General features: G+C 35.0%; 2 protein-coding genes across 2 annotated transcripts; both read left to right on the forward strand.

Annotated features, from left to right (window-relative positions):
* Nucleotides 1-6,164: 6,164 nt before the first annotated feature.
* LOC108207238 (uncharacterized) lies at nucleotides 6,165-7,142 on the forward strand. Its single transcript, XM_017377700.2, has one exon. The coding sequence runs from the start codon at nucleotides 6,165-6,167 to the stop codon at nucleotides 7,140-7,142; it is 978 nt and encodes a 325-aa protein (XP_017233189.2).
* A 45-nt stretch (nucleotides 7,143-7,187) lies between these two features.
* Nucleotides 7,188-9,523, forward strand: LOC108207239 (uncharacterized). The gene is made up of 3 exons (XM_064086795.1): nucleotides 7,188-8,617; nucleotides 8,698-8,803; nucleotides 8,885-9,523. The coding sequence occupies exons 1-3, from the start codon at nucleotides 7,188-7,190 to the stop codon at nucleotides 9,521-9,523; spliced, it is 2,175 nt and encodes a 724-aa protein (XP_063942865.1).
* The last annotated feature ends 648 nt before the right edge of the window (nucleotides 9,524-10,171 follow it).

Consider the following 10,171-nt stretch of genomic DNA (forward strand, 5'->3'; position numbering starts at 1 on the left):
GTGATTGCAATAAGATACAAGGCGCCACTTGGAGTCAACCTTGGTCAAGCTTAATGGTAGTGGCGCGACTTATACCTCTTTATAGATATGTGGCACCAGTTGAAGATCAAAGGAAATTTGGAAAAGTTAAAGCTATACAATAGTGCCCCTCTATAACCCTTGAGGTGCCATGCACCTGCTCCTAGTAATGCATTGGAGGCCCCACTTGGGCTAAAATGACTGAGTAAAGTCATGTAGTGCCCCCTTTGTGTGTATGGTACTTAATCGATGGAGGTAGTTAAAGATCAAGATGACTTTACTAAAACCAACCGACATTACATTGATACGTAAATGGAAAGATTTGGGGAACCACTTGATTAACCAACCATGGTTAGATTTGAAATCTATAAATAGCCAAATGTTTTCATTTGAAAACAACAACATACATTCGCTTGTGCACACTACTCACACAAACGCTCTGCAAGAATAGTAAAGATAGATTAGTAGAAAAGCCAAGACACTTTATGATTAGTGTACTATTGTCATTGCAGATAACCCTAGTTTTAGAATTTCTAGCACCCTCGAGGTTTATATACTATAAATATTTTCTTTGAACTTGCCAGAGTTTGATTACAATTGAAACGAACATTGAGAAAACCGATCCTCACATGATTTTAAATCGATAAATTTAAAAGTGACATATTTAACTCCCCGTTTTACATCACTTCGGGACTAACAATTGCTATGAAAGTTTGTTGATAGACATACAAATATGAGATCTGTACACCTAGGTACATTTAGAAAGGCTAGCTCAGCGCACTCAATTCGCAATCTGAAACCATGAACTCTTAGAAACTCGAAATCGAAGTCTCCTTTTGACATGGAAGACTATAATAACTGGAAGAAGAATATGCTTATTTTTATCCAAGCTGCATATTTCATGTACATTGGAATTCTTGAGAATGGTCCATATGTCCCATATGTTTATATGTGTTGATTCATGCTAGTGGGTATATTTTATTCTAGATATTTTTAGTTATTTATTTAATAAGTAATATTTGTGTTAGTATAATCTTAGTTTAATCATCTTTCCAAATATTATTGTGTTACTTGCTTATTTGAGTTAAATTAAGAATAACTAGTGATTGATAAATTTGTCTCTGTCTGAACGACTATGATTTACCTTACTAAATAGTTAGAAGGTTTAGTTAGATATTTATTATTTGATAGGTATACGACAGCCTTGTCAACTTGAATGAACTACATAAACATATTCCATATTTTTTGAGTAAAAGTGTAAGTTAATAATTTTGAAACAAGTTACGATGATCTATATAATTTTTCACTTCTAACCAAATTCAAAATAATTATACAAAAAAGTAAAATTCAAAATAAGTCACAAATTTATTTTTCACTTAAAAATAATTTTTTATAATATTAATTAATATTTAGGTTATCTAAATAGCGAGACTATATATATACAAACACACACATTTTAGCCGGATGCAAGAAAATAAATTAAAATTGTGAAAATCAACCAAAGATTCAGGTTTCAAAAGTCACAAAAATATTCTTCTTATACAATAACTTTGTACATATATGCAATCTATAATTATGATAATCAAACAGTGGTACAATTTGTAGTTTGGTACAGTATATCATTTTCATGATCACCCTTTATAATGATATTAGTTAAATTAATTCAGATTAATGTAGATTCTTAGATATAATACTAAAAAACTCGTACAAATTATATATTTGAGATTTGTTTCTCTCTAATAAAATATTAAATTTTATCATTCACCATATTAACTTTGATAATATAAATCAATATAAAATCTTTGCATTATATTAATATATTTTATGAAAAAATTTCAATAGTTATAATAATGTATTAATTAATAAATAAAATAATATTTAAAATTAACCTGTACTCTTCATCAGTCATAAGTCGACTAATTGACATTAAAAATATCATTGTTATTACAAGATATTTCGGAATGACATGGTTGTTATAGTTTAATAAACATCATAAAACACTGATTAATTAACTAATTAATTAATTATGTTTGTTAGAGACTCTTCTAACCTTACTTCTCAATCTTTGGGGCAGCGCGAGCCGAGCCACCGTAGCAAGGGAGGTATCTACGTCAGAATCCACCAAGTTGTCTGTATTGAATTCTGTGGGAGATCTATAATCCGAAGCAGCAGCCTCAGTTTACTAGAAACTTGTCGGTCAATCATGAAGAAAGGGAATTTGTCCATTTTTCGGGGTCTTAAGGGGGCATGGAAACACATAAGATAAAATTCAGTAGCACTTCGTTTTTGCAAGAATGATGAAAGAGAAATAAAAAACTACTTTATATAGGGACGGAGGAGAGAGTGGGAGAAAACGGTTATGTCCACATGGTGTCACGCGACTAGACAGTTTTCTCGAACATCGAGAAGGTGTAAACATCGAATGTAGTGACTTTTAGGAATAATCCATGATTTTTTCAGAATTTTATTCACAATCTGGGGAATATAATGATTATTTATGTCTATGATGAAAATCGTGGAGGCGAGGACTTGTGTACAGGGTCACCTCTTTCTAGAACTAATTCTTTTCACATTAAAGCTTCCAGACCTTGGGAGTAGGTAGTTATTATGTCCAAATATCGACTAAGTTCTGAATTGCTATAGAATCTCGTCTCTAGGCCTTCCGATAAGAAAAGGTATTGCATTTCATAGGCTAACCCTCACCTAAGACTTAATGTCGCATGACATGATCTGGTGAAATGACCTAGTGCTTCGTCACCTAATATATGAGGGAGATACGTTGCCTGCAAATGAATCTCGTCTAAAGAGGGTCAACCTCATTTCTGCATCAAGAAGGACATCTATGCTTCCTTAACATAATTTATCATAATTATCTTCATGGGCTCAGGTGCCCCGTCGGTCTCACCTCAGTAAAGAAAGAGGGCTAGGCTAGCTCATAAAGTTGATCCAAAGGAAGCCCTCATGATCTGAATTGGGTTTCAAAATTTGGATGTCATATCAATTCATTTAGCCTTATTATTCTTAGGGGAGGCTGGGCCTCAGTAGCCCATATATGTGTAATCTAAGGCACTAGCTTACCATGCTGGAATCTATGAATGAGAAACCTATTCTAATTAGGTTACTTATTTTTTAAGAACTATAAATAGGGACATCTTTTTGGTAATAAGTGATAACTCTTGCGAGAACGAATATTCTTTCGATTATGTAAGAAAACTTTATTTCCCAAGTGATCTCGGCCAAAATCCAAATCATAAACCTTACTACATCGTACACCGTCAACAACCACCGTAATTTCCAACAAGTATTCCCGAATCTTATTATCACCAAATTCTTCCGCTAATAATATATTAATTAATAACTATAATAATATTTAAAATTAGTCCTTACTCTTCATAGGTCATAAGTCGATTTATTGATTTTAGAAATATCATTGTTTTCAAAAGTACTTTGGTGTGATATGTTTCAGATTAATCAAATATCATAACACTGACTAATTAATTAATTACATTATCGGATTATTTTGGAGTTGGTGGAATTGTTTCTCCTGATCGACATAAAATAACATCAAAATAGTTTATACGTACTGCTACAATAATTGTATGGTAGGCTGCCCTAACAAGTGGGCATGTCTCTATACAAAGCATTCGGTTATCTTCTCTAAAGATTCTAATTATGATAATTTTATACTTTTACGTAGATATGTGATGCTAGGTAGTGTAGGGTTAAAAATGGGATGGGAAAAATGGTAATCGGTCCCAATTCGTCCCGAATGGAACAGATCCGTCCCGCATATATGAGAAATGGGGTAGTGACAGGGAATAATTATCTGCCCCGCGAAAGGCAAGTAAGGTATATGTTGAATCCCCGCGGGATTACCCGCCCCGCCCCGCATATATCTAATATTAATAAATATTAATATTTAATTTAATATATTTATTATATTTAATATTATTATTTAATAATACACAAAACTATAACATTACAGCTAGTAGACAGTACATCAACTTGTACTACAGTGATGTATGACATGCCTCTTTGGTTTTTTATATGCAAAGCAATTATTAAGAAATGATCGCATGATTATATTGTTTTCTAATTTGACATGATGCATTATTTTAGTTCTTTGCTTTTACTATACATGTATCATATATTTTTATTACATTCTGAAGAAAAAATTACTAAATTTTTAAGTAATTATTTAAAATATAATATTACATATAGCAGCGGGGCGGGACGGAATTATATTAAATCCCTAGTGAGGCGGGGATGCACTACTAGAAAAAGTGGATTTAACATCACTCATTTAACATCGGTTGCAAAAGCCACCGATGTTAAATACTTTTATTACATTATAAATAATAAAAACGATGTTAAACAGAATTAACGACATCGGTTACCAAGATGACCATTGTCTAAACTAAATTTTAAAAACAAAAAAAACACGCGCTGCTAATATCTCTACTTCTTTTAACAAAACATCTCCCCCGCCTTTAACATATTTTCATTCCCCCCCAATTTTAACACTGTCTCCTCCCTCTCGACACTCCCTCTCCTCTCTCTCGACACTCCCTCTCTCTCACTCTCGACACTCCCTATCTCTCACCATCTACAATCTCTTTGCTACCATATCCCCAAATATACGTCTAATCTTGGAACCCTAACTTATCTCACCCAATTCTCAACCACCCAAACCCGATTCCGAATTACCCGAACCCTAGGTCAAATTTTTTTGCTCGATTCGTACTTTGTATGCGTGTTGTTGCTGCAGTGGAAGCATAAATCAGTCGGTTCTCTCCCAGATTAGTAAGATTTAACCTAGTGTTAGTTGATTCGTACTTTATATGCTTGTTTCGTCTTTCGAATTTTAATAGCTCTGTGCTATTTTAACAGATTGAATCAAGGAGCTTTGTGTTTTTGCGGATTTATTGTAAGTGAGTAGTTTTATATAAATGCATGTTAGTGTTTGTGTTCCTATAGCTCTGTGTTCTTGCCAATGTTAGGTATTGTCTGCTTTAACATGTAGTTTACATTTTAATTTTTGAAAAATGTTGGTGTTTGACGGATTCTTGTAAGTGGGTCAGTATAAATATGATATGTATGATGTTAGTTTTGCAGTTTGGGTGTTGGAAAAATGAACTAGTTGTATGATAATGGCTAATGCTTGATTTATCTTTGTTTTAGAAAGTGTTTTTGCTCTGTGTTTGATGGGTTGTTGTAAGTGGGTCTAAATAAATATGATAAGTAATGCTTCAGTTTATCACGAAGGTGAGCCTGCTTGTTGCAAGGAATAACAATGAGCCTGCTTGCTCTTCAAAGTGTGCACACCAATATAAATATAAGTGTCTAATGTCTAATGTTTCACCTCTGTGGTATGCAGCTTTTGTTTTTTGGTCTAATGTCTAAATTTAATTTAGTTTCATGTATGCATTGATTTTCTGATTGCAGTTTATTGCCTCATTTTATGAACACGTGGTTATGCTTGAATGTATACTACTTGTATTCTCTGATTTAAAATGTAGTTTGCATTTTTATTTTTTGTTGATTGTTAATATTTGATAAATATTCTTTTGACAGGGCCCGTGAATCAGGTATACTAAGCTGCAAATATCAAGGTATGATTAAACTCCTTTCACTTGTAATTCAACTGATATTTTAATTTCAAAGAAATTAAATGCATTTGAAATGTTGTTTTAACAGATTCAAGCTCCATTAAAGTTCATACTTGAAGGCCTCTGCGTTTTCTGCTTGGTACAAGTAGTAATTCACTAATTACCTAACTTTTTATAGATTTGGTTTAGTATTTGTCGCTTAAATGTGTAATATTTTCTGCTGTGTATAGTATGTGTTGTTGTGTATGTTTTTTTCTTTTAAATAGTAATAGCTCTGTGTTCCTTTAACATATTGATTGTGCACATGATTGTGTTAATTAGCTCTGTTAGTTGCCTTTTTATGACTAGTCTGTGCACTTGATTGTGTTATTCAACCTTGGTGATATATATATCTTGTACTTGTGATTTATGTAAAAGTATATAGGTGTTATAATTGTTTAATCGTTTTGTAATATTATTAGGCTATTAATTAGGAAATTTGTAATAAATCTGTTTCTAATAAGTTATATGACAATCAGGTAGGTTGATTTACGAAATATGGACAAGTCTTGGATTTCAAAAGATAGGGATTCTTTAGAATATGAAGTGGGGGTTGAATCTTTCTTGATATTTGCTGAAGAAAATGCTAAGAATCGTAATAAAAACCCTTGCCCCTGTGCACGTTGTGGGAATTTTAAGAAGCATTCTGTTGAAATAATTAGAGGTCATTTATATGAAAAAGGATTTAGTTTGGGGTATGTTGATTGGATATGGCACGGAGAAAAGTGTCCAACTAGAGAGTCAGCACCAAAGTCTTCTTTTGGTAGTAATTCAGTCGAAATTCCTACATCCGAAAATGTTGACATATGTGAAGCAGCGTATGAGAGGAGTGAATATATTGATGATTCGGGTGAGTTTAGTAGGTTTGTCGCTGATGCAGAACAACCGTTATACGAGGGTAGCGACAACAGCAAATTAGAGTCGATGTTGAAATTACATAATTGGAAATCTAGGTTTGGCATAAGCGATAGTGCCTTCACCGATCTTCTTTCTTCTGTAGGGTCTTTACTGCCTAAAGACCATGTGTTACCCGAGAATGCGTATGAAGCAAAAAAAACCCTAACTGATTTAGGACTTGAGTATATTAAGTTTCACGCGTGTCTAAATGATTGTATACTGTACAGGGGTTTAAATATTGATGCGTCGGAGTGCCCCAAGTGCCATCTGTCTCGTTGGAAGGTTGGAAAGGACGGTAAACCTAGGATTAATGTTCCAGCCAATGTAATGTGGTATTTTCCGATAATTCCTCGATTTAAACGGATGTTTAAATCTCCTGCCACAGCTGAAATTATGAGTTGGCATTCGAACAAGCGAATTCAAGATGGCCAAATGCGTCATCCAGCCGACTCTCCTTCTTGGAGGAATATTGACTATAGGTGGCCTGAATTTGGTAGTGAGTCGAGAAACATTCGCTTAGCATTAGCTGCTGATGAAATAAACCCGCACAACAATGGCCTTACCAATAGGTACACTTGATGGCCAGTAGTTTTGGTAACTTATAACCTTCCTCCATGGTTATGCATGAAGAGGAAGTTTATGATGCTAACTATACTAGTTTCAGGTCCACATGAACCGGGTAATAACATTGACGTGTATTTGCAACCAATGATTGACGATCTGAAAAAGCTTTGGGAAGAAGGTGAACGGAATGTATACGATGCGTATACAAAGTCTTATTTCACATTAAGAGCTGTTTTAATGTGGACCATAAACGACTTTCCAGCGTATGGGAATTTATCGGGCTGTGTGAATAAAGGTTATATGGCGTGTCCAATTTGTGGAGATGACACAGTAGCTAAACATTTAAAATATAGCAGAAAACTGTGTTACCAAGGACATCGAAAATATTTGGCACCGCATCATCCCTATAGGAGGAGTAAGGCAGCTTTTAATGGAGAACAAGACTTTGGATGCGCACGTCAAACCCAATCTGGTGAAGAAGTGCTAAGGCTGCAGGAGCAGATTGAATTTACATTTGGGAAGGAGGTGAAAAAAGCAAAAAAAGTGGATTGTCTATGGAAGAAGAAGTCAATTTTCTTCGAGTTGGAGTATTGGAAATTTCATCACGTACGTCATTGTCTCGATGTTATGCACATTGAAAAAAATGTGTGTGATAATTTAATCGGGACATTGTTGAATCTTCCATTCAAGAGTAAAGATAGCGTGGACTCTCGTCGTGATATGATTGAAATGGGTGTGAGGCCTGACCTGGCTCCAGAAGTAGGAGAAAAGCGAACCTACCTCCCCCCTGCCCCTTATACTTTGTCAAGAGCAGAAAAAAGAACGATGTTAGGGTCATTATCGCATATGAAACTTCCTTATGGCCATTCATCGAACATAAAAAATTGTGTTTCCATGTCTGATTTAAAGATTTATGGGTTGAAATCCCATTATTGTCACACCCTTCTCCAGCAGCTTCTCCCGATTTCAATTCGTTCGATTCTTCCAAAAAATGTTCGGGTCAGCATAATCAGACTTTGTTTCTTCTTCAATAGTTTATGTAATAAAGTTGTTGATATATCCAAACTCGATAAGCTGCAGTCAGATTTGGTGTTGACTTTGTGTGAGTTAGAAAAAATCTTCCTGCCTTCGTTTTTTGATGTAATGATACACTTAACGGTCCACTTGGTTAGAGAACTACGCTTATGTGGACCTGTATTCTATAGATGGATGTTCCCGTTTGAAAGGTTCAACAAAGTGTTGAAGATTTATGTTCGGAACCGTTACTATCCAGAGGGGTGTATAGCAGAAAGCTACCTAGGAGAAGAGTCGGTTGAGTTTTGCTCAGAATTTGTTAGGCAAAGCTTCATGACTGCTGGTCTTCCAAAGGACAAGGGCAAACTTTCTGGGCCATTATCGGGTGTAATGGTAAAGTCTGTGGATCAGAAAGAAAGAGACGAGGCACATTTACATGTCCTGCTGAACAACTCTGAAGTGTATCCTTATATCATGTAAGCTTATCTTTTTTCTGTTGTCAATTCAAGTCTTGATTAACAATTTTTTCGATTACATAACATATGCATTATCTCAGGAAGCATAAGGAGTTACTAGAACAGCAATACCAAGGCAAAAAAAAGAGTGTTCAATGGCTAATTGGAGAGCAAAACCGTTTATTTGCTAATTGGTTTCAGAAAAGGGTTATTTTCCCTTTTATTTATTTTGCTGCATCGTTAGATATACGTGTCTAGTTATTGATTGGTTTTAAAATATGCGCGCAGGTTAGTACTGAAATGGTAGAGAATCCTGAAAATATTTCTGAAACGATTGGATGGTTGGCAGGCAAACCATCGTTTTCGGTTTTAAGCTATGATGGTTATTTGATTGATGGGGTACGATACTTCACAAAGGACCGTGATGATGCAAGAGTTGTTCAGAATAGCGGGGTTTCTTTAGTTGCCAGTACAGTACAAGTGTCCAGTGCTAAGGACATGAATCCCGTGGAGTGTGATATGACATTCTACGGGATAATCGAAGAGATTTGGGAATTAGATTACTATGCTTTTAAAGCTCCACTTTTCTTATGTAAATGGGCAGACAGTGAGAGAGGTATCAAAGTTGATGATTTAGGCTTCACTCTTGTAGATTTCAGTCGGCTTGGTCACAAGAACGACAAGTATGTGTCTGTTGACCACGTGAAACAAGTCTTCTATATTGAAGACCCTGTCGATGCTAGGTGGTCTGTTGCATTGAACTCTACAAAGGCAGACTATCAAGAGTTGTACAATGATGATGATTTGGGAGACAGGACTCTTGAAAATCCTCCATTCTGCATAGATATTCCTATGTGTGATCATGACGAAGAACCTGCCGAGCCTAGTGTTAGCAATAAAAGGCAAAATGTTGAGGGGATTTGCTAGGTGGTCTGTTGCATTGAACTCTACAAAGGCAGACTATCAAGAGTTGTACAATGATGATGATTTGGGAGACAGGACTCTTGAAAATCCTCCATTCTGCATAGATATTCCTATGTGTGATCATGACGAAGAACCTGCCGAGCCTAGTGTTAGCAATAAAAGGCAAAATGTTGAGGGGATTTGGATTAAAAAATGATGATATATATTAATTTAGAACTAATTTGCATTCCCATTTTGTGATTTGTTTTAATCTGGATGCTTCTTCATTGTAATTGTAATTTGAATTTTGTTTTTCCCATTTTGTGATTTGTTTTAATCTGCATTCCTAGTTAATATTGTAGCTTCTTCATTTAATTATAATTTGAATTTGCTTCTTCATTGTAATCCTAATTGTAATTGTAATGGCAACTTATAATTGTATACATGTGCTAATGTGTATATTACAGATTCAAGAATGACAATGAAGAAGCAAAAAGTTGTTAAAGCGTCTAAAAAGGATAAAAACAATGGTGAAGTGGAGAAGCAATTGTTAGGTGCAAATGAGGTGCCAGAATTTGAAGCTTCAGACCATCAAGATAAAGTGTTGAAAGCTGCAGACTCTCAAGGTACAGAGCCTAAAAGTGCAGAGGTTCCAGAGGGGACGGTTACTAG

Source organism: Daucus carota, chromosome 2 (genome assembly GCF_001625215.2).
Source record: "Daucus carota subsp. sativus chromosome 2, DH1 v3.0, whole genome shotgun sequence".
NCBI classification, from domain to species: Eukaryota; Viridiplantae; Streptophyta; class Magnoliopsida; order Apiales; family Apiaceae; genus Daucus; species Daucus carota.

What these genes read in the sequence shown, in the direction of transcription:
- LOC108207238 (XM_017377700.2), top strand. Translation starts at nt 6,165, where the DNA reads ATGGACAAGTCTTGGATTTCAAAAGATAGGGATTCTTTAGAATATGAA.
- LOC108207239 (XM_064086795.1), top strand. Translation starts at nt 7,188, where the DNA reads ATGAAGAGGAAGTTTATGATGCTAACTATACTAGTTTCAGGTCCACAT. An exon ending in GAAGTGTATCCTTATATCAT is followed by an intron (nt 8,618 to 8,697) that starts GTAAGCTTATCT and finishes GCATTATCTCAG; the next exon opens with GAAGCATAAGGAGTTACTAG. An exon ending in CTAATTGGTTTCAGAAAAGG is followed by an intron (nt 8,804 to 8,884) that starts GTTATTTTCCCT and finishes ATATGCGCGCAG; the next exon opens with GTTAGTACTGAAATGGTAGA.